We start from the raw sequence: 24,174 nt of genomic DNA, 5'->3' as shown, positions 1-24,174 counted from the left end.
GATTACAGGCATGCGCCACTGCTCTAGGCATTGCCTCACTCTGAGTAGCTGGGATTACAAGCAAGTACCACAGTGCACAGCTCGACATACTCTTAAAGAATGGTTAATGTTAATGGTTTAAAGTTCTTTAAACAGAAAAGAAACTGTAACCTAAGGGTGGTGGGACCTCAGGAAGGAAGAAAAAAACAATAGAATGAGTGTAGTGGTGGTAAATACAATAGATTAAGCTTCTCATTAATTTTAAAAACACTATTTCAATGTTGAAGCAAAAATTATAAAGGTGGGTGTGGTGATGCAAACCTGTGTTCCCAGTGACTGAGGCAGAAAGATCACAAGTCAAAGCCAGCCTCAGCAACTTATTGAGGCCCTAAGCAATATAGTGAGACTCTGTCTAAAAAATAAATAAATAAAAAAGGGGCCAGGGATGTAGCTCAGTGATAAAGCATCCCTGGAATCAATCTCCAGTACCAAGAAAAAACTAGTGTCATCTAATATAGTGCTCAAGGTATGCAGAAGAATTGCATAAAACATTTTACATTTAAAAGGTAGGGAAAAGGGGCTGAGGATGTAGCTCAATGGCAGGACAAGTGTTTAGCATACACTAGGCCTTGAGTCCCATCCCAGGCAACACAGCAGCAAAGAAGAGTAGATAGTGTGAATTGTTCTAAATGGACTTGAGGTTTTTTACACCTTACTTGAAGTAGTAAAATATTTTTTGTAGTCTATAATTACTACATATGTATATTCTAACCAAGTCCTAGTAAAATGATTTATATGCAAGAACACTATTTTTTAAAAAAATGTTTATTCTTAAGTTTTAGGTGGACACAATATCTTTATTTTATATTTATGTGGTGCTGAGGATCGAACCCAGTGCCTCGTGCATGCTATGCGAGTGCTCTACCACTGAGCCACAACCCTAGCCCTGCAAGAACACTATTGATATATCAAAATGAAATTTTAAAAAGTGTCCAAGTAGATTTTACAAAAAGATAAGAAAACAGAAAGACAAAAAGTAGAATGGGCAAACAAACAAAATGACAAAGTGGCACACTTAAGTCTTAACATATTAAGTACTTTCAATGTAAATAAAGTCTAAATGTAAGAATTAAAATATAGATTGCTAGTTGATAAAAATCATAACTGAACTATATGCAATCTATAGTAAACTTATTCCAAACATCATGACTTAGGCAACTTGAAAATAAAAGAATGTAAAAGGATATGCAAACATTAACATGCAGGAATGATGAGACCATATTAATATTACATAAGTTATAGATTGAAAGGGTATAAATAAAACTTTCCCAATTTGAAGACAACATGGTTTGAGTTTTGTTTTTGGTACTGGAGATATTTAACACAGGGTGCTTTACCACTGAGCTACATCTCCAGCCCTTTTTATTTTGAGGCGGGGTCTCTTAAGTTGCTGAGGCTGGCTTTGAGTTTGAAATTTTCCTGTTTCTGCCTTGGGAGCCACTGGAATTACAAGTGTGTGCCACTGTGCCCAGCTAGTATCTTGTTTTAAAGTATAATACAGGGACCTGACAATTCAAGGTGACATGTAAATAGGACATGTTAGCTGTGTTTTGTGCCCCAAGGGTTCCAAGTATTAGAAGGTTGATCCCCAGTGTGGCAGTGTTGAGATGGTGGGACCTTTAAGAGTTGGAGCCTAGTAAAAGGTCATTGGGGGCATTTGTCCCCAGAAGGGATTAAGTACTTACTCCTGTGAGACCCCAGTTAAATGTTTCTGAGAGTGAGTTTTTATAAAAAGTGAGCCTAGTCCCTCCCATTTCTCTGGCTTTCTATCATTCATTCATTCAGTTTTTGGTACTGGGGGGATTAAATCAGGGCCACTTCATCACTGAGCCAGATCTCAGCCTTTTTTTTATTTATTTATTTTTTTATTTTGAGACCCTGCCTCAAGATAAAAAATAAAAAATACAGCCTTTTACTAGGCTCACCAAGTTGCCCAGTCTGGCCTTAAATTTAGGATCTTCCTGCATCAGCTTTCTGAGTTACTGGGATTACATCATGCACCACTGAGCCCAGATCTAGTTTTTTTTTTTTTTTTTTTTAAATTTTGCTATGGGGATTGAAACCAGGGGTACTTTACCACTGAGTGACATCCCCGTCCCTTTTTACTTCTGATTTTAAGATAGGGTCTTATTAAGTTACTGTGGCGGCCTTAAACTTGCAATCCTCTTTCCTCAACCTCTTGAGTAGCTGGGTTTACAGGCATGTGCCAGAAATCCTGGCAAGTTTTTTCCCCCCTATGTATGTACTACCATTACAAAAAAATGATCTGTGTGCAGTGGCATATACCTGTAATCCCAGTGATTTAGGAGGCTAAGGCAGGATGATTGCAAGTTAGAGGAAAGCCTCAGCAATTTAGCAAGACACTGTCTCAAAAATATAAAAAGACTTAGTATGTAGTTCAGTGGTAAAACACTCCTGGGTTCAATCCCCAGTACCAGAAAAAAAAGGTGTCATTATATGGGGACATTTTCCTGTGTTAATATATAGGGAGCCACAGTAGTCTTAAAACAACTACATACTCTATTGTGTAGATGGACTACAATTTATTTTACTAATCCTTCATTATAATACAAAATCTATCAAGAAACATTGCTATACTTGTTGACTGCAGAGTTGAAGGATATACTGGTTTTTAGTTTGATAAGTATTACCAAGTTGCTTTCAACAAACTATAAACTAATCACCCTTCCACCTGTGGTATTAGGGATGCTTGTATACCCATACATTTTTTTGTCAATCTGACAAGTAAAAAATAATTTCATTAAAAAAGCAATTCTCTGGCTGGGGTTGTGGCACTCACCTAGCATGTGTGATGCCCTGGGTTTGATCCTCAGCACCACATAAAAAAAATAAACTAAAGGTATTGTGTTCAACAACAACAAAAAAGTGATTCTCTTATTAAACAAATGCCTGTTACTAAGTGGAAGCCAATCTGAAGAGGCTTATAGGATATGATTCCAATTCTATGACATTCTGGAAAAAGGAAAATAGAAAACCTACTATGGTAAAGGTTGCCATAGGTTGGGAAGAAGGGATGAATAGGCAGAGCATAGAGAATTTTTAGAGCAATGAGATTATAGTGGCATCCCCTTTCTCCACAGAAAAGTCTTAACTGGGCTTCTCCAGAAATCTTCACCATGGCTGATTTGGGGACTGTAGCAAAAGAGTCTTGCATCTGCAAAAGAGTTCAGTGTAGATAAACTTCCTATTTTTGTGTTGCCCTGTTTTACTTGGCCACTGGCCAGGTGCTGGATGTCAGATCAGGCGAGGCGGGCAGTGACCAAAGGAGGCAGATTTAAAAGGGCCGCTGATAGAGGCTTTATTGAGATATCACTCCAGGGCGGAACTCGATCAGACCAACAGAGTGGACAGGAGAAGGGTCTGAGGAGAAACCGCGTGGGAACTTGATGGGACTGGGATTTTTATGGGGATCACGGCAGGAAAGGAAGGGCTTGGGACAGGAAAGGGGATTTTTAGGGTCCTTTGTCCCGCTGGAGTTGGTCAGGGGAGCTGGCTTAACTCCAGGATTGGCCAGGCTCTGCTGATTGACAGGCGTTTCCATTGGCACCTGATTGATGTTTCTTTCCAGAGCGGGCTGCTTTGTTCTAAGTCACCGCCACCTACCTGACACTGGACACCCCCTTACTAGATGTCTACATTTTAAAGATAAGTTACCAATTGGGCTCCATGGTAACAGCTGGCGGGGGTAGGGCGAGGAAAAAAGGGGGGTGGAGAAGCTCTCCCCTCCTCAGGTGTTGTCCTTGAAGGGTTAACTTGCCCAGAACAGTGGGGGAAAAAAAGCTGCTTTTATGTGAACTTCTGCAGACTGTGAACTTCTGAGCCCCTCTCCTTACACGCTGGGTATAAAACTCTGAAACTACCTGAACTTGGGGTTCAGGGGATTGATTGCTAACAGCAAAAGCTGTGCCCTCTGAACCTGACTGCAGCCAAATTAAACTATTTCCTGCTATCTTCGGTGCCTTGCCTCACCTGTCCCTACAACAAAACTATTTTGTATTATATAATGGTGGATCTATGCTATTGTATATTTGTCCAAAGCCATGAAATATACAACACCAAGAGCGCTGGGGGTAGAGCTCAGTGTGGAGTATCTTGACTAGCATGCAAGAGGCCTTCCACATAATTCCTAGCATAACTAAAAATAAAGAGTGAATCCTCAAGTATACTATGTACTCGTGGCAATGATTATGTGTCAATATAAGTTTGATTGTAACAAATGTACCACTCCAATGCAAAATATTAATCATGGGGGAGGCTATGCATGTGCGGGAGAGCAAGTTTATATGGAAAATCTTTGCACTTTCTGTTGAGTTTTACTGTGAATCTAAAACTAAAAAATAAAGTCTGTTTTAAAGGATAGTTCAGCCAAGTGTGGTGTCACATGCCTATAATTCAAGCTACTTGGGAGGCTGAGACAGGAGGATCCCAAATTCAAGGCAAGCTTGGGTAACTTTGCATAACTTTGCCTCAACATAAAAAAGGACTGGGATATAGATCTGGGATATAGATCAGTGCTGAAGTGCCCCTGGGAATGGGATGAGGTTGGGGGAAATAGGTAGTTATTGGTTGCTTTAACTTGGATAACTCCGCAATTTACCTCCTTTGATCTTTGTTTATGATGGGGCCTTGCAAAATTGCTGATGCTGGCCTTGAATTTGAGATCCTCCTACCTCAGCCTCCTGTGTTGCTGACATTACAGGCATGAATTACCACACCCAGTTGGAATAAACCTTTTTTATTTTGTTTCAAAGACATTTCAAAGTATTGGGCCATAGTTCCTTACAGAAGACTGGGCTTTTTTCTCTTGGTCATTTATAATTTGAGTTTTTTTTCCTCTGAATGTAGAATTGTCAAAGTAATCATTCTTATGTGTCTTTGGGATTTGTACCATATTAGAAAAGTCTTTTCCACTTTCAGATCATAAATATATATTATTTTGTGCTTCAGGGGACAATAGGCTGTGGCTGGAGATATTTTTGTTTGCCACAACTGGGGGTGTGCTACTGACATCCAACAGGCTAAGGATATTCCTACAGTGTAGAAGATAGTCTCTCCTCTCACCTCTGAATGAGAATTACCTAGCTCAAAATATCAATAGTGATGAAGTTATGGTTGAGAAAACCTGCCATAAATAATTTTTCTTCGCTGGCTATTCTGATCCACCTTGTTTCAGGGTCTGCATATCAGAACACATTGAAAAGATAAGGGAGATGGGAAAGAAAGAAAAAGAAGATATTGGATAAGAAAATTTTTGTCAGACATGGTGGGTACATCTGTAATCCCAGTGACTTAGGTGGCTGAGGCAGGAGGATTGCAAGTTTGAGGCCAGCCTCAGCAACTTAGCAAGACCCTCTCTCAAAATAAAAAATAAAAAGGCCTGGGGAATGTCACTCAGTGGTTAAGTACCCCTGGGTTCAATCTCCATTACAAAGAAAATTATTTTTGTGTGTGGTAGGGATTGAACCCAGGGCCTCACTGCATGCTGGGTTAATTGTTATGCCGCTGTCCTATACCCTAGTTCAAGGAAATTTTGGAAAGTTGGAGAAAATCACTTTATCCCATTTGTTCAGTGCCGTCTTAGTTTAGTACCTCTAATTTAGAGTTCCAAAAGCTGAAATGTGAGCAACACCATTTTATAGAATATATCAGAAAAGGGAAAATAACTCCATCAAACATTGGCATACTACTAAGGGACAGAATCTGGAAGAACAGACTAATTATTATGTAAATGCCTTTATTGAACTACTACATTGCTACCAGATTACATCAGTTTTTTTTTCCAGAGTTAGAGTAACATAATGATCTTGAAAACTATAGCAAACAGTTTGACAAAGCAAGAGTACATTAAATCCTACATATATAATCTTACTTTTTAGTGACCACAGCTTTTTGTTTTAGGTGTAAAATTAAAAAAAATATATTGTACACTTAGCATAGTTGGCCTACAGAATACCATTTAAGTTCTGAATGCACTCTCTCCTCAAACAGCATTTTAAAAATTTAAAGAGAGAGTTTTATGACACAGGTTTCCAAACAAATAAGCATGTGTGGAACTAAGTGATTTAGACAAAATATTTCTTTTGTTTACATTTTGAGTGTGAAAGGAAAGATGAAATTTTGGTGTACATTTTTCCTCTACCTTTAATGTATGTTTTTTACTTACTTGAAGACCCCTTTAAAAAAGTAGCAAAATCAGCAGTCTTGTTGAATGTAATCAAAATATTCTTAAATGTACAAAAAAGGATCATGTAGAAAGAATACTGTAAAAAGATACTGATTTTAAGAATAAAAGAATAAGAAAAGCTTCTATTACATTCTGCACAGCCAGTTACTTCGGCAAATTTTCACTACTACAAAGTAAGCACAGGATACTCACATCCAAATACTTTCTGACCATAGTTCTTGAATAAGAATTAACATAGTGGATGGAAAGCAAAATGACCATCTAATAATATTCATATCCAATCATCTAAGCAAATCTCAAGAGATGGACATTCTAAGAGGGAAAATGATACAATAGAGAGAAATAACACACAGCAATGGAAAACATCAAGGGCAGCATTCTAGGAGGAGAGAGTAAAATGTTTGGCTATGAGCACATTTCAGGTGTGCCTGCCTGACAAATCCAGCTTTGACTGTGGGAAAGAGGAGCTGTTTTTATTAAAACTCTTCCCACTGAGGGCTCTCAGGATGAGCTAGTCTTGTTAATCAAACTAAGTCTTTTAAATGACAAAGAACCTTACTTAAGCCATGAGCACTTCACCTGGAAATAGCTGACTTGCTAATCATGCACCTGGGAACAAGGTTGGTTTTACTTAGGTTGGTTATTTTACACTCTCTTCATCCCTCTGCCCATCAAACATGCGAACACAGTCATGACCATCTTGGGCTTTACTTCCACCAGGTCTTCAGGGAGAGCATATACTCTGGCTCCAATTCTTCTAGCCATTGACACTGCATACCTATTTATTGAGGAAACAAAAATTAAGATTAATTTTTTTTTTCTTTTTGGTACCAGAGATGGAACTCAGAGGCACTCAAACACTGAGCCACATCCCCAGCTCTATTTCGTATTTTATTTAGAGACAGAGTCTCACTGAGTTGCTTAGCACCTTTCTTTTTTACTGAGGCTGGCTTTGAACTCATGATCCTCCTGTCTCAGCCTCCTGAGCCACTGGGATTATAGGCATGTGCCACCGTGCCCAGCAAGATTAAAATTTTTGTCTGTCAAGGACACCATATGAGATATATTTCCTGTCATAAAATCACATACCTGGGATACAAAAAGCCCCCACTGAAAGAGCCTACCAGAATGATTACATTTTTTTTTGTTTCATTTTGGCTTTGAGTTCACTTTTAGGTTATACCTTTTTTTTTTGTAGTAGTAGTAGTAGTGCTGGGGATTGAACCCAGGGCCTTGTGCATGTGAGGCAAGCATTCTACCAAATGAGCTATATCCCCAGCCCTATACCATGTTTTTATGCTATATTTTCAGACTGATAATATTTATCCACTCCTTTCCTCTAATATGAAGTGAGAATTAAGCTTATAGCACTGACTTCATATAAAAATGAAATCATGCTGGGTATGGTGGCTCACAGTTTGAGGCCAGGCTCAGCAATTTAGCAAAACCAGCCTCAAAATAAAAATAAACAGGGCACGGTGGTGCATGCCTGTAATCCCAGCAGCTCGGGAGGCTGAGACATGAGGATTGAGAGTTCAAAGCCAGCCTCAGCAACAGCGAAGCTCTAAGCAACTCAATAAGCCCCTGTCTCTAAATAAAATACAAAATAGAGCTGGGGAAGTGGCTCAGTGGTTGAGTGACCTTGAGTTCAATCATGGTACCCCCCTAAAAATAAATAAATAAAAATAAAAAAGCTGGGGATGTAGCTCAGTGGTTATTCCCCCAGTACAATACAAAAAGAAAAAAGAAAAGAAAAAAAAAAAGAAATTATGTATGTGATTTGCACAGTCAATGTTGATATTCTCATTGAACAGGTAGTGATGGATGGTCTCCTGTGATGTGAGAGACATGGAATGAAAAAACTTAAGCCAGATGCAAAAATTCAAGTTGCTTAGGTAGGTGCAGTGAGTACTTCCAAATATTCAAGGGAGATGAGAGAATCTACAAGGTATGGACAGAGTGCCTGGATCAAGGCCTGGAAAGGGCAGAAAATAAAGGGACAAAAGAACTGACATGTCTAGTTAGGGAAATTTGCAGGAACACATCTCAGCTAATCCAGAAAGCATTTCCAAAAGAAATCTTTAAAGATAATTCAAAATCAAGTTCCTGGAAAGAGCAATTCCATGAGTTTTTTTTTTTTTTTTGTACTGGGGATTGAACCCAGGGGCACTCGACCATTGAGCTACATCCCCAGTCCTATTTTTGTATTTTAGTTAGAGACAGGGTCTCACTGAGTTGCTTAGCACCTGGTTGTTGCTGAGGCTGGCTTTGAACTTGCGATCCTCCTATCTCAGCCTCCCATGCTGCTGGGATTACAAATTTGCGCCATAGTGCCCAGCTTCAAGAGTTTTTTTTTTTTTTTTTTTTTTTTTAAATATATATATATATATTTAGTTGTAGATGGACACAATATCTTCATTTTGTTTATTTTTTTTTTAATGTGATGCCTCACTCATGCTCCTCAAGCATGCTACCATTGAGCCACAACCCCGGCCCTTTAAGAGTTCTTTTTAATTTTTTTTTAATTGTTGATGGGCCTTTATTCATTTATTTATATGTGTTGCTGTGACTCAAACCCAATGCCTCAAACACTTGAGGCAAGAGCTCTACTGCCGAGCCGCAACCCCAGTTCCTCAAAAGTTTGAGAACCTTGAAGGTCAGACACAATACTAGGTTCTTGTATCTATTTTTCATTTCTTTCTTTTTTTGTTTTTTTTGGTACTGGGGATTGAATCCAGAGGCACTTAACCACTGAGCTACATTCCCATTCCTTTTTTTAAAATATATTTTTTAGTTGTCGATAAACACAATACCTTTATTTTATTTATTTTTATGTTGTGCTGAGGATCAAACCCAGTGCCTCACACATGCTAGGCAAGCACTCTACCACTGAGCCACAACCCCAGCACCCCATTCCTTTTTTTAAATTTATTTAGAGACAGGGTCTTGCTAAGTTGCTGAGGCTGGCTTTGAACTTGTGATCCTCCTGCCTCATGCTCCCAAGCCGCTGGGATTATAGGCATGTGCCACTGTGGCTGGCTTTTCATTTAATCTTTATGAAATCTGTAAAATAAAGTATTATTGCCCCCATTTTACTGATGAGGAATCTGAGACTCAAAAAGTGAGAGCATACAGTATTTGTCTTTCAGTGCCTGGCTTATTTCACTTAGCACAATATTTTCAAGTTCACCCATGCTGTTGCAAATGACAGGATTTCATCCTTTATAGTAACTGAATAGTATTCTATTGTCATCATGGATTCCAAAAAGCTGGTCTCAAAGGACAGAGTAGAATGGTGGTTATCAGAAGCCTCAGTATTTGGGGAGATGTTGGTCAAAGGATATGTAGTGACAGGAGAGAAAACAGAGTCCTAAATAGGCAAATATGTAAAGACAGAAAGTAGGTAACATTTTGCATAGTGACTACTAATGATTACTTGAAACTTCTTTCTTAGATGATGAAATTATTCTAAAATTGATTTCGGGGATGGTTGTACAACTGTGAATATATTAAAAATGACTATATACTTTCAATGGGTAAATTGTACAATATGTGAATGGTATTTCAATAAAGCTATTAAAAAAGTGTAATAACTTTTAGCCAGGTGCAGTGGTGCACACCTGTAATCCTGGAGCTTAGGTGGGAGGACTGGACATTTGAGGCCAACCTCAGCAACTTAGTGAGGCCCTAAGCAACTTAGGGGACCCTGTCTCAAAATAAAAAATGAAAAGGGCTTGGAATGTGGCTCAATGGTAAAGCCCTTGAGTTCAATCCCCAGTACCTAAATAAATAAATAAATAAATCATGTTAAGACCTTTAAAAAAAGAAAATACAGGATTCCTTCAGGTGATATTAATTTTAAGCCGCAGAACCCTGAATTATAATTCAGATCTTCTGGGTTGCAAAGCCTGTGTTCTTTCCACAATATTATGCTCTCTCCCTTACTTGGCATTATTGTGCTTGTCATCTTCTGTTAGATTGCCACTCTTAACGAGATCATAGTTTATGCAGCCTGGCTGGATAGCATCAATTAAATCCACAACTGCCAAACTGGAGCTGATCGTCTTGTCCTAATACAAAAGGAGAACAAATCTTTTCAGCATGTACAAATTAACAGGTGCTTCCCTATGTGAAGTGCCTAAAGTGAAGCTCAGCAAATTAAAAAGAATTTTGCCATTGGCCCAATATTAATTCTTACAAAGTAAACAAAGGTTTTCCTTCCAAATGATAGATAATATCTAGCAAATATAATATTTAATTGTCAAATATGGATTCTGACCTTAAAACTCTGAATGGAAGTTGATTTTCCAGCTTCACTCAATGTTCTGTTCACCCAGTTCACAATGATGTCATCATTAGCTTTGTGACCCTCTCCAAGATCCTCCAGGACATTGAGGGTATATCTAAATGAAGCAGCAAAAAAAGAGGTCACAATGTACTTTATGAGGAAAACTGCAACATGAGAAAGATGCTTTATTTCCTTTTTCTTTTATTTTTTAGGTTTGAAAGACTCAAGGTTTCATGAAAAGAGATTCACATTATATGAGAAAACATCTTAAGCAGTAGTGGCTTGCCACTCATCTACATGTTGCATTGATGGGGACAAGATCTAGGGGGCTTAAATGTGTAGGCACGTTTTGTACTATTCTAACAGTGAGAATGACTTAAAATAAGCTGTGCTTTGGCTGGCACCCAGTCATAATGAATGCATGGGGATGTTCATATTTTTTCTGAGGAGTTCATTTATGTTTTTGATGATGGGGATCAAATCCAGGGCCTCATGCACATGTGTGTGGTGTCTACCACTGAGCTACACTCTCAGTCCCTCTGACAACTTTTATTTATTGCCACTAAATTAGCCTTAAGTCTACATGTCATGTTTCCTATGAAGAAAAGGGAAGTGTCACAGTTCGGCTGCCTAATTTACAAAGAAGAATCTAACAACCGAACATCCAACGTACATTCATGACTTAACTCATTTCAGAGACTAAATACAATGAAGTTCAAAAGTGTAGTCATTGGTATTTTTACTTATTAAAAATCCAATAAGAGCTAAATCACAGATCTGTATTATAGTGAAGCTCAAACAGTAAAAATTCTATACTATACCTTCTCATCAGCTGCCAGACTAAAGCCAAGGTCAAGGTTGGGTTCCCATCATTCAGGTCTTGTCCTCCAATGCCAACCAGGGAGAATTTAGCAGGATGCTTTCCTAATTCAACAGCATAATTGCAATTTTCTAGCTGCAAACATACAAATGTAAATAAATGGCTAATGGTTTTCATTTGTTTAATCTGCATATGCATATTTGTGGGTGTGTGTGTGTTGTGCAATTTGCACACAAAAACAAGTAAGATGCAGTTCCTATTCTCAAGAAGCTCAAGATCAGGAGGTTTTTTTTTTTTTTTCTTTTTGGTGGTGGGGATTGAACTCAGGGCTTTGTGCATGTGAGGCAAGCAACTGAGCTATATCCCCAGCCCCAAGATCAGAAGTTTTTGAAACAAAATAAATACACTGAGAATAAAAACAGTCTGTAACAAAGACATGCACCAACTTAATTATCTACCTTTTTCATGTTGGCTCCAAGCTTTGGATATGGAGGTTTATTAACCTTACTCCAGTCCACAGGAACTTTAATTCGTTCATATAGCTGTAAGATTACCAGGGCATCTTGCAGGTCACTAACAATTTAAAAAATAATAATTTAATTATTGTTTTCAGAGAGCTGAGCTTTTACTTTCCTGAAAAACAGTACTCCCACAGTCAAACAAGATATATAAAACTATAATACCCAAGACTCATATTTTTTATCAATCTGTGCTGAAAATAGAGCTAAGACTATTGGATTCACTTGACAGTATGTCTTGAGTGTCTATTGTGAAGAAGGCACTGTTCTAAAGGCTAGGTGCATGGGATAAAATATCCCTGTTCTTCCATTAGAGCCAAAGAAATACACAATAAACAAGTACATGGACAGATATACAATATGATTTTTGCTGTACGTACTATGAAGGCAAAAGGAACTAGGGTTATTGATTAGAGAAAGGTGAATGGAAGTCAGGAAAATAGTAAGGGTATGGAACATAGTAAGGACATGAAATATATGTGGATGAAGAATATTACAGTACATAGAATAAAATAAGGGTATGAGCCATTATAGGTGGGCAAATAATATTTCAGGTTGAGGAAATAGCGAACCAAAGGCCCTGAGGCGTCATGGATGCTCTGCTAAAATCATTCCCTGGACTGTTTCAAAATAAAGTACTTGTTTCCTAGGGTACCATAAAGATGTTTATATGGTTCTATCACTTGTAGTTAATGATCATGTGAAGAATTCAGACTTTTGCAAGTTTGGAAAATGATGAAAACCACCATTCAACATTTTCCAATATAAATAATTGCTACAAATGAACATTTAGAAAAATCATTAGGGCAGTCAATATTTATGTAGCATCCATCCACGATGTTCATTACTGTTTATAATAATAGCAGTGGGATGACTTACGCATAGAGATGGTTTACGTGGGGATTAACACCAAGAGAGTTCATCCAGTTACGGAAGGTTCTTTCTTCACGAGTTTCTCCTATTAAGAATATTTTAAAAATTTAGTTATTCATTAAACTTCTTGTATATGCATTTAGTATCAACTCATGTATTACTTTATTTTATTTGCTCTATTGATATCTATGTTTTTCTAATTTCTAAGCATTCTTTCTAAATATTCTTTCTAGATTCATGCTTTTTAAAAATTTTTTTTGAATTTATTTTAAAATTAATGAATGACCATGTTATAAACAGTTAAGCAATTTAGGTTTATAAGCTTTTACTCTTTTTTTTTTTTGAGGTGCTGGAAATTAAACCCAGGACCTTTAGCATGTTAGGTTAGCACTCTCCAATCAAGTTACACCCCAGCCCCATAGAGGTTTATGAACTTTAAATCTCCTTTCCCTCTAATCATTCTCCAATATCACCTCAAATCTGTATGCATCAAAGTAACTGATATTATATATATATGTATATATGCATATATATTTACTTATTTATATTTATTTTGGCATTGAATATTGAACCCAGGGGAGCTTTACCACAGAGCTACATACTAGTCCTTTTTATTTTTTCTTTTGAAATGGATCTTCACTAAATTGCCGAGGCTAGCCTTGAACTTGTAATCTTTTGCTTCAGCCTCCCAAGTAGCTGGGATTATGGGCATGTATCACTGCACTTGGCTGATTTATTTAAAGTTCAGAACTTAGATCACTTGTATTCATCTCTTTTAGCAGTTGCCAGTTTTTACTCAGCACTGTGTCTACTTCTACCATATGCTTGCTAAAGCAAAGTGAATAAAGAAACTTTTTAGGTTAGGAATGTGATACCATTGTGGCCTCTCTGCTTATACTCTATAGTCCACACATTAGCATTTGAGAAACAATTAGTTACCTTCTAATAGAGTCCAGTCAATATCCTGGTTCTCTGGCTTAGTTAATGCTGGATATTTATTAAACAGGTTAGCCACAAAGGCTAAGTTCAGTTTGGGGTTTCCACTGACAACATCAGCAGGGGTAACAAACTGTCTGCAACCTAATTTATCTGCTTGTTGAAGCATACTCTCAGCTCTCTTCAAATCATCTGTTTCCTGTCGAAGTAGAATAAGAAGATATTTTTTAAAAGGCTATACTAAAAATATAGAAAATTTCCCTACAATCATAGGCTGAGTATACAATTGTGCTTTCTTATAGCTAACACATGGTACTTATTATAAAACTGTCTTGAATGCAAAAAAGGCGGGGGGGGGGGGCTCTGCAGGATATGCAGTACCTCTAAAACACACTGGGTGGCGCCAGATGATGTTTTAACTTTTTAACTACTGAGTACGTTTAACTCAATTGGGGTGACATCTCTCATGCCAAAATGCATTATGAAAAAAATCTAAATAAGAATTTTTAAAAGGAAGACAAAGAAAAACATTAAAAGTGTTCACATTTTAAAATTAGGTCCAAAGGAAGGTACACTGGCTGAAAAAAATGAAGGACATTGAAAAACAAGGGGAAAAGAAGAGCAGAGAATCAGAGGTTAAAATGAGTGTTTGGAGAAGACTGAGGCACCTGGATGGTGGTGGGGAGACAGTCTCTGGGGTACAACCCTAAGGGAATATCACAGGTGAGGAGAAATGGAACATGATTGTGTAGGACCTTAAATGCTAAGCAGGGCATTTAGACTGAACTCTAAAGTCAGTGGGGGAATCCTTATAGGATTCTGAGCCGGGAATACACAAAGAAAAGTGTTTTAGGAAGATCAATCAGGAAGGATTGGCTGGAGAAGGGCTATATCAGAATCAGTATACTGGCACCATTTACCGAAGCATGAGTCCACCAGATCAGCCATCCCTGACAGCTCCCTTAATCCTTCTTCCTACCAAGAGTGACCTGAGCTGAAGAGTTTTACATTTAACATACACACAAAAATATAAGCATACAGGTCAGTTATAAATTCAGTTCTGGTAAAGGTAGAGTCAAAGAGTTTGGTCAATGTAATCTACTTGGTTCTGCTGCATAACAGGGCACATATGTGGATTTTGTTAATTAGTAGAATGCATTCTACTTCTAATGGGTACAGAAAAACACGAAATTCTAAAATGTTGGGACCAAATAGTCTAGTCCATTCCTTCATGGGTGGGCAAAGTGAGATCCAATTTTAGGACAAAACTTGCCCAAGATCATTGAGCAAATTGGTGACATAACCAGGAAACATGGTCCCTGACAGTGATTCCCCAAATTGGGTTTCATGAATCAGGATTTTGTGAATGTATTCATATTACTCTTAATACAGGAATATTACAGATGTAGATATGAATATGTAGTCATTAAATCTATTACTGTGGTTATAATCCAAAATACTTGAAAGAGACTAGTCTCTAGTGCTTATTTTTGCATACTTGCTTTGAATATTTCATTTGTATAAATGAATAAATAATTATGGAACTCACCAATAAATGATCAAAATCAATCAAAGCTAGTTTTTTCCCTGAGTTATACATACAGTAACACTTAAAAAAATGCTTAAAATTGCCAACATCATTACATGCAGTTATAAAAATTCTTTTTTTTTTAAATCTGTTTTTATTACTTCAACTATTGTCTGGTTCTAGTTTTTCTTTCTTTTAACAATTTTGTTCTGATTAGTTATACATGATAGTAGAATGTATTTTGACATATTACACATATATACAGTATAACTTCTCGTTCTTCTGGTTATACGTGATATAGAATTACATTGGTTGTGTAATCAAATGTGTACATAAAATTCTTATGGCGAGGATGTGGGGAAAAGGGTACACTTGTACATTGCTGGTGGGACTGCAAATTGGTGCAGCCAATTTGGAAAGCAGTATGGAGATTTCTTGGGAAGCTGGGAATGGAACCACCATTTGACCCAGCTATTCCCCTTCTAGGTCTATTCCCTAAAGACCTAAAAAGAGCATGCTACAGGGACACTGCTACATCGATGTTCATAGCAGCACAATTCACAATAGCAAGACTGTGGAACCAACCTAGATGCCCTTCAATAGACGAATGGATAAAAAAAAATGTGGCATTTATACACAATGGAGTATTACTCTGCATTAAAAAATGACAAAATCATAGAATTTGCAGGGAAATGGATGGCATTAGAGCAGATTATGCTAAGTGAAGCTAGCCAATCCCTAAAAAACAAATGCCAAATGTCTCCTTTGATATAAGGAGAGTAACTAAGAACAGAGTAGGGACGAAGAGCATGAGAAGAAGAGTAACATTAAATTGGGATGAGAGGTGGGAGGGAAAGGGAGAGAGAAGGGAAATTGCATGGAAATGGAAGGAGACCCTCAGGGTTATACAAAATTACATACAAGAGGAAGTGAGGGGAAAGGGGAAAATAATACAAGGGGGAGAAATGAATGACAGTAGAGGGGGTAGAGAGAGAAGAGGGGAGGGGAGGGGAGGGGAGGGGGGATAGTAGAGGATAGGAAAGGCAGCAGAATACAACAGACACTAGTATGGCAATATGTAAATCAATGGATGTGTAACTGATGTGATTCTGCAATCTGTATACAGGGTAAAAATGGGAGTTCATAACCCACTTGAATCAAAGTGTGAAATATGATATGTCAAGAACTATGTAATGTTTTGAACAACCAACAATAAAAAAATAAAAAAATAATAATTTTCTTACTATAAGAAAAAATAACCTAAAGAGAATTCATCAGTTTGTATACAATAAAATTAAGTTAAAAGCAAAAAAAAAATTCTTATAAGAAATAGACAACAATATTGTAAGGCTGTAGAATTCAAAAGAGCACCTATACTTACATTGAAACCTGACATGTTAATATCTATCCGTGGTTCACCTTCCTTTTGTCCTTTTGGTGCAATTTGATTGAGAAGATGGAAATAGGCTTTGGAATCCTACAAATGAATTGAAAATGTTAGTGAGATCACAATTATAAAGAGTGAATAATATAAGGCGTGGGCCTCTATCTTATTTAACTGATCTTTCCCCCAGGAAAAATCCACCTATCTGGCCTTAAATCTATCTGGTCTGTCTTGAATATGGATGAACTGGATTTTGACAGGACTTTAAAATTTATTGAAATCGCTGATACAATAATGCTAATAAACATTTCTGTACCTTCACAGAATTACTGAAGTCAACAAGCTGGATAATTAAAATAAGCATGGAAAAAAAGTAGTAGAGCAGAAATCCAGGAAGCATAGGGAAAGAGAAGATAAACAAGTTATATCATTATAAGGCACAATATATACCATAATGTATGGTGAAGAGATCTGCTATGTTAACGATATATTTAATTATAAATTTAAATGACATGATGTCTTAAATGAGAAACCCTTTAGTTAGCAAAATAACATTTACCTCTTTAGATTTGGAGTATACTTAAATAAACAAGCTTCTTTCTCTCTCTTTTTTATTTTTTTAGGTGCTGGGATTAAACCCAGGGCCTCACACATGCCAGGCAAGAGTTAAATGTTCTACCACTGAGCTATGCTCCCATCCCCAAATTTCTCTCTTTGTTTTAAGCTCCTAGACTCTTTTACTATTTTTTTTTAAATTTTTAAATATTTTTTAAAAATTTTTTTTAGTTTTCGACGGACACAACATCTTTGTTTGTATGTGGTGCTGAGGATTGAACCTGGGCCGCACGCATGCCAGGCAAGCACGCTACCGCTTGAGCCACATCCCCAGCCCCTTAAGCTCCTAGACTCTTATCTTTTGACTACATGAAACAAAATGAAGTTGTTCATCTTGGGGGTGGGATGGGTGAATTAGGCTGTGTGGAAACTCTATAGAACACATTTTGGAAACCATTGTACTAGTGCAAATTCTAAGTTTCTTAACATACATGTCAGGTAAAATTCTGCCTCTCTGAAATACTAAAGGACAAGAACTTGAGTTCAATATTCCTTAATTCTGTCATATCTGAAGACCACCTGTCTAGCTGTGACAGTTTTCTATTATTGGGTCTTGAATATCCAGACAGGCTATAAAGGAGTGTTTCTCTATAGACTGTGTGCCTCCTAATCCCCTGGGGAAGTTGCTCAGTATATGGGTGACTGGTTTCAATCCCAGATCTGCCAGATATGAATCTCTGGTAGCTGCCAAGAAAGCTGTATCTCTTCTTCTTCTTCTTCTTTCTTCTTTCTTCTTCTTCTTCTTCTTTGTAGTACTGGTGACTGAACTTAGGAGTGCTGTACCACTGCAATATATCCCCAGCCCTTATTTTTTTCATTTTGAGACAGGGTCTTGCTGAGTTGCTGAAGCTAGCCTCAACCTTTCAATCCTCCTGCCTCAGCTTTCCAAGTCTCTGGGATTACAGACATATGCTATCATGCCTGGCAAAAGCTGCATCTTAAACCAGCTATGTAAGTAAATTTAAAATTCAGCATCATAAAAGACTCTTAAGAATGGAGATAATCAATGAGTGAAAGCCATTTCAAAGCAATTCATGAAATGTCAATCCAGATTCTATCATTTGTAGACAGAGGATTTACCTCTTAAGGAACAGTGCATTCCAGTTGCAAAAGTGCTTTCATTTCTAATTACTTACTAAATGTACATAAACAATTTATAATTAAATCCTATGTGTTTGAGAAGAACTGGTAGAGTAGACCCAACAGAGTCTGTATTTACTACCCTGCAAGGAGCTTTACAGTGGACAATTTGAACTTGAATATAGATAAAGTGGAAGTTAGTTTTTATATTACCAAATAACTATTTGTATTTCAAAAAATTCAAAGCAGGCTTCATTAAAAAAAATTTCCTCTTGTACATTTAAAATACGTCCTAGACCATGGATCCATGTACAAATGGTTTTCAGGAACACATCTAATGCAAGAAGCAAAATATCTAGCCAGATATGTTGTATAAGTTAAAAGAGGGGAAAGGGTCATCTGTCTAATAATTTGAGTATCCTTTATTTTTGCTAATCAGTAGAGCTAGTATTCCACTGCTTCCTTTCACCACTGAACAAACTGATACGAACACAGGGTATTGCTTTCATAGCCCTGTCAGTGTTTCAGTGACATCTGACGAAGATCTTCAAGTTTGTTACTTGGGTCTGGTCATCTGGAGTTTCAAGAGTTGAGTCAGTTGATAAAACAGAGTACCTGCTGTCCCCTGGTATCACAGGGGATTGGTTTTAGGGCACCTTCCTCCCCTGGACACCAAAATCTGAGATGCTTAAGCCCCGTATGTAAAATAGTGTATTATTTGTATATAACCTACACACATCCTTCATACAAATAATCTACAGATGATTTAAGTGTATGTGGAACCTAAGAATATGAGAGTGTCAACTGTATTTGCTATGGCATTTTGTCCCTCTCCATGTGAAAAGTCAAAGGTTGTATATGGTGAGTAAATTCTTCCTTTCCTTTGCTTTTTTCTCTACTGCTCAAGGTTGAGTAGTGAGTGCCACATTAAATTTGACAGAAGAAATATTCGAGGGGCTTTTATGCGGTAGGTATTGTATTAGAGGTGGGCTTTAGTAGGAGGGTATTGGGACCGGGGCTGAGGTAGGAGACAAATAAAAAGTGCTCGTCATTCCCTCAAAGAACTCAACCTCTAAAGATGAGGAAATATGACATGGCAGAAGCTGAATAAAAGGTGACAGGAATCTGAGGCACCTCCTTTCTCTTCTAGTCTTTACTACAGACATACTGTGGCCTGGGAAAGACAGTTGACAATATAAAATTCACGCATGACTATTTTATACTTTTATGTTCCACAGTAGGCAAGTAAGGCATGGTGACACAGGCCTGTAATCCCAGTTACTTGGGAGACAGAAGCAGGAGGATCAAAAGTTTGAGGCTAGCTTCAGCAAAAAAGACTCTGCCTCAGAAGAAAAGGATTGGGGATGTATCTTAATGGTAGAGTATCCCTGGATTCAATATCCCGTATGGGTGCACAGTAGACAGAATACAAAATATTACCACTATAATTCTTTGACCTTTTTCTACAAAATGACTTGGTGCTCATGCTCCTGACTTGGCTCAACCTCTCTACTAGAATCTTCCGTTAGGAGGACTGGGGGTGTGGCCCAGTGGAAGAGTACTTCCCTAGCATGCCACAGACCCTGTGTTCAATCTCTAGCACTGCAAAACTAAATAAGTGAAACTAAATTAAAAAAAATCAGCCACCAAGGCCAAGAAGCAATAAGGCTTGATAATGTACTATTAGAATTTTTCCCTCAGTTAAGATGGGATGAAATCCCCCAAGATCTTATATCCTTCCAAAGTGTTAAGGCTTTTTGCATGGGTACCTTGATGTCAGCACTAAAGTTGTTGATTTTTTGCCAGCCAGAGTTTTCCAAATGAAAGTTTGCCCATCTAAGCAGAAGCTCTTCTGGAGACAATTTCATAAGCTCCTCCAAGGTCTCACCATCCCGAAGCAAAGCAGCTAAAGCTAGAAAAAAAAATACATGATCAATATATGATATAATAATGGTCATGACAAGTTCACTCAGTCTTTTGACACCCTAGTAAGTAACAGAGATGCAAGAACCTAATTAAAAAATAAATATGTAAGTAGACAATTATTAACAAGCTAACTGGTAGAGACAGTATTATGAGAATGCACACCAAATATTAAAGTAAGTTATATAATTTATTTTTTCTTTTATAATTCTTCACATTCCAAATAAAGTTGTAGATTTTAAGTTTAATATTTTCACATCATGTTACAGTTATAGATAAATTGTTAACACTTTTAAAATCAGGAATCTGGGAAGAATATTTAAATTTGGAACCTTTTACTTAACCTTTTAATTAAAGCAGCTTAGAAACACTATAGTACTTATATTTAAGTATAATCAATTAACTTGCAGGATTAAACTTATTATTTATTTTTGGTACTAGAAATTGAGCCAGAGGTACTCTACTACTGAGTTTCACCCCCAGCCCTTTTTATTTTGAGACAGGGTCTCACTAAGTTGCTGAAGCTAGCCTCGAACTTGCAGTTCCCCTATCTCAGCCTCAAGTCTCTGGGATTATAGGATTATACACTACTATGCCCAGAAAAACTAAATGATTTCTGAAGAGGTCCAAGTAATAATTTTATCAGGCATATTTCATCTTTGATGGATTCCTGTCAATATGGCAGTTAGAGATTAAAAAAAAAAAAAGAACAGGGGCAAGATAGCTATTTGTATAAAACCTTCCTTCTATTCCCTACCCCATCAAATCAAAGGTTGCAAAGGATCAAATAGTCAGTCCCACATCTAGTACCTGATTTATCACATGAACCAATTTTTAAAAAAAATTTTGTTTTCCCCCTTTTCTTCAAGTCCTTTAAGCAAGACTAACACAGCTGTGAAGAAGGCCAGCAAAAGTAGGAGCTGGGCCTACAATCTCAGCTGCTCTGGATGCTAAGGCAGGAGGATCACAAGTTCACAGCCAACCTGAATGAAGCCCCATCAACAAGAACAACAATAATAAAAGGATAAACATAGGACCTTTTGAGTGGATTAAAAATGTAAAGTTGTAAAAGCACAAAAGAAATCTTATGTGAAAAATAAGACTTGTTGTAAAAACTTAATGAACTTAATAAAAATGAATAAACAATAATAGCATGAAAAATTAAAAAAAAAATAAGACTTGACAGACATTTTAAGACCTGTGAAATACTTTTAGATTCCCAAATGTATACACGTCCTCAAAGGTAATTGAGGATAGAGATGGTGATGGTAGGAATCTCTGGAATAAAATATGAATATTTACAGTGGTGTTCATTTTTTCTTCTCTCTTGTTCTTTTCAAGGAGGATGCAATCCAGGTCCTTGCTCATGCTAGGCAAGCACTTTACCACTGAGTTACACCTCCTGATCCTTAACATTTTCAACTTTAGAGAGAGAGGGAGGTATAGCACTTTCTAGGATCCAATAGCAATTTTATTGCATTTAAAGTATACATTATATAAATTGATGATGTGATACAAAAATCTATACTTTATGCTACTAAAATGATGTTTCTGGGGCTGGGGTTGTAGCTCAGAGGAAAGAGTGCTCGCCTAGCATGTGTGAGGCACTGGGTTCAATCCTCAGTACCACATAAAAATAAAATAAAGGTATTTTATCTATCTACAAATAAAAAATAAATCTTTAAAAAAATGTTTCTGCTGGTTCAGGAAATGTGGGATCATCAAGGGTTAGTTAGAAGACTTTGGAAGAGGTCTAAATACATGATAGAATACAAAAGGTATCCAAAACCATAAGTGTCCATCTCATTCCACCATCTTGCCCCCAACCTCTGCCCAATCCAAAGTTCCTCCGTTCTTCCCTTGCCCTCCTTCCCCCATTATGGATCAGCATCCACTTATCAGAGGAAACATTTGGTCTTTGGTTTTTTTGGGATTGGATTACTTCACTTAGCATGATATTCTCCAGCTCCATCCATTTACCTGTAAATGCCATAATTACCCTACGTATGTTTATGATTCCACTAATGGTGTGACTCTACATCATGTACAACCAGAAAAATGAGAAGTTGTGCTGCATTTGTGTAAAAAATAAAATTAAATTAAAAAAATAATAAGTGCACAATTGCGGACCTGAGGATGGTGATGACATGAGGGTTGTGTGGACACAGCAAAAAAGGATATCAAGTTCCTTAATATCTGTTTTTGTACCTTTACTGTAAAATAAATTTTCAAGTGCCAGGCAAATGTTAATTACTACTAAAGAAGAGAATTATAATTAGACTGTTTTCCTAAATAACTCTATGGAACTAATGAATGTTAATTCTAATCATCTAATCACCTCAAGCTTGACAGTAAAAGCTTGACAGTTTGCATGATGAGAAAAAAAAATACTAAACAATTTCCAAAATACTGTGCTCTATTACCTTCGTTCCTGCTTAATTCAATGTCAGCGAACAAACCAATCTTAATGATCTGCCAAAGCAATCCCAAAACCAGATGAGGTTTCCCAGCCCGCAAGTCCTCTGCACCAATGTTCACAACATGACACCCGATGGCAGATGCAGAGTTCAGTGCCAGATTCAAGTTTTCCTGCAAGACAGCCAAATTACACACTTGCTTCTTGGCCTTCCAATTTTCCTTCAGTGAAAATGACACTCAATGAATAAATTAATAACCTATATTAACTTCACCCAGACTTCAGAGTTAAAAAGCACAGTTAAATCAGATCCCTGCCTTGTTGCTATTATCTTTTGCAGAATTCCATGGGAAGTTGACATGGTATTTTTATCTGGTCCCTTTTGAATTATGCTGACATTAAATGAAAAGGCTGAGTAACCAAAGTAAGCATGTCCATGTTAGCAAAGTGTTATGTTTTTAAAAATGTCTTAATGGGAGTTCAATACTATGGCATACTTCCAAATTCTAGAAGTCATCAATCTCCACATCCCAAGCGATGCTCTTGCTTGAGGGAATTTTGCTACCTAATAGTCCAGTATTTAATCGATGGAAAAGAAAAATGCTCCTTCCTTAAGCATGTCAGTTAATTAAGAGTTCAAATATTTTCACTTATTTCTGCAACATTTGAACAAATTATGAAAAGATCATAGGGCTTTGAAGTTAGTCAGGGACATAACCTTCCAATATTAACCTCAAGAAAGCTTGCAAATCTAAATTCCAGGTTACTTTGTAATATCCACATAATAATGTGGGGACTAAATGAGAGTTGTGGGGACTAAATAAGAGCACAGAGAGTACAGAGAACAAATCTGGACTCAGTCATTTCATGGAAGAGGCGAGAAGAATGCATACCTGAATGATAAAGGGTGTAAGTTTCTTCTTGTTGATTGCTCTTTCATCAATTGTATCAGGCACTGAAAGGTTGATCATTTTACTAAAATAAAAATGGGGATGAAAAAAGAGTTGATTTAAAGGGTCTTTATATTCACCAATATTTTAAGGCTTATCATAATATGTCTTTCACATAATCTAAAACACTAAATGCAACAGATAGCTTTTATCATGTTGATCACAAAAGATGTAATACAAAAAATGCAAATTTCTAAGGAAATAAAAAGACCATGGCCTGGCACACACGGCTAACAACCGCCCCCCCCCAAAAAAAAAAAAAAAAAACTATGAGATTTGAGTATTCTTTACATTGAATGACCCGAATATTGAAAAATATTTCATTGAATACAATTTTTTTGGTACTGGGGTTTGAATTCAGGAGCACTCTACCACTGAAGGGCTACAGCCCCAGCCCTTTTTATTTTATTTTGAAACAGGATCTCACTAAATGACCCACACTGTCCTCAAACTTGCCATCCTCCTGCCTCAGCCTCCCGAGTTGCCAGGATTATAGGCATGTGCTACTATGTCCACCTGAATAACTGATAAAATCCAACACTAAAAATGGATCTCTTCTAAATTATTTAATTCACCATTTAAAAACTGCCATTTAGCTG

General features: G+C 37.1%; 1 protein-coding gene across 3 annotated transcripts in view; it reads right to left on the bottom strand.

Moving 5' to 3' along the window:
- Positions 1-5,777: 5,777 nt before the first annotated feature.
- Pls3 (plastin 3) overlaps positions 5,778-24,174 on the bottom strand; it is a 92,178-nt gene continuing 73,781 nt past the window's right edge. For 2 of the 3 annotated variants that reach the window (XM_058571664.1, XM_058571665.1), the window contains exons 6-17: positions 23,519-23,600; positions 22,633-22,798; positions 20,056-20,198; positions 16,908-16,934; positions 16,589-16,684; positions 13,683-13,878; positions 12,750-12,828; positions 11,811-11,925; positions 11,354-11,487; positions 10,524-10,647; positions 10,190-10,314; positions 5,778-7,022 (exon numbers count right to left, since the gene is read on the bottom strand). In XM_058571664.1, coding sequence (XP_058427647.1) covers positions 6,890-7,022; positions 10,190-10,314; positions 10,524-10,647; positions 11,354-11,487; positions 11,811-11,925; positions 12,750-12,828; positions 13,683-13,878; positions 16,589-16,684; positions 16,908-16,934; positions 20,056-20,198; positions 22,633-22,798; positions 23,519-23,600 — 1,420 coding nt within the window. In that variant the 3' untranslated portion in view covers positions 5,778-6,889. The remainder of the gene's footprint in view (positions 7,023-10,189; positions 10,315-10,523; positions 10,648-11,353; positions 11,488-11,810; positions 11,926-12,749; positions 12,829-13,682; positions 13,879-16,588; positions 16,685-16,907; positions 16,935-20,055; positions 20,199-22,632; positions 22,799-23,518; positions 23,601-24,174) is intronic. The other variant, XM_046420841.2, reaches the window with a different exon arrangement.

Source organism: Marmota monax, unplaced genomic scaffold (assembly GCF_021218885.2).
Source record: "Marmota monax isolate L192 unplaced genomic scaffold, Marmota_monax_Labrador192_F-V1.1 WCK01_AAM20220418_F8-fsc00050, whole genome shotgun sequence".
NCBI classification, from domain to species: Eukaryota; Metazoa; Chordata; class Mammalia; order Rodentia; family Sciuridae; genus Marmota; species Marmota monax.
This window is presented reverse-complemented; position numbering and strand designations above follow the sequence as displayed.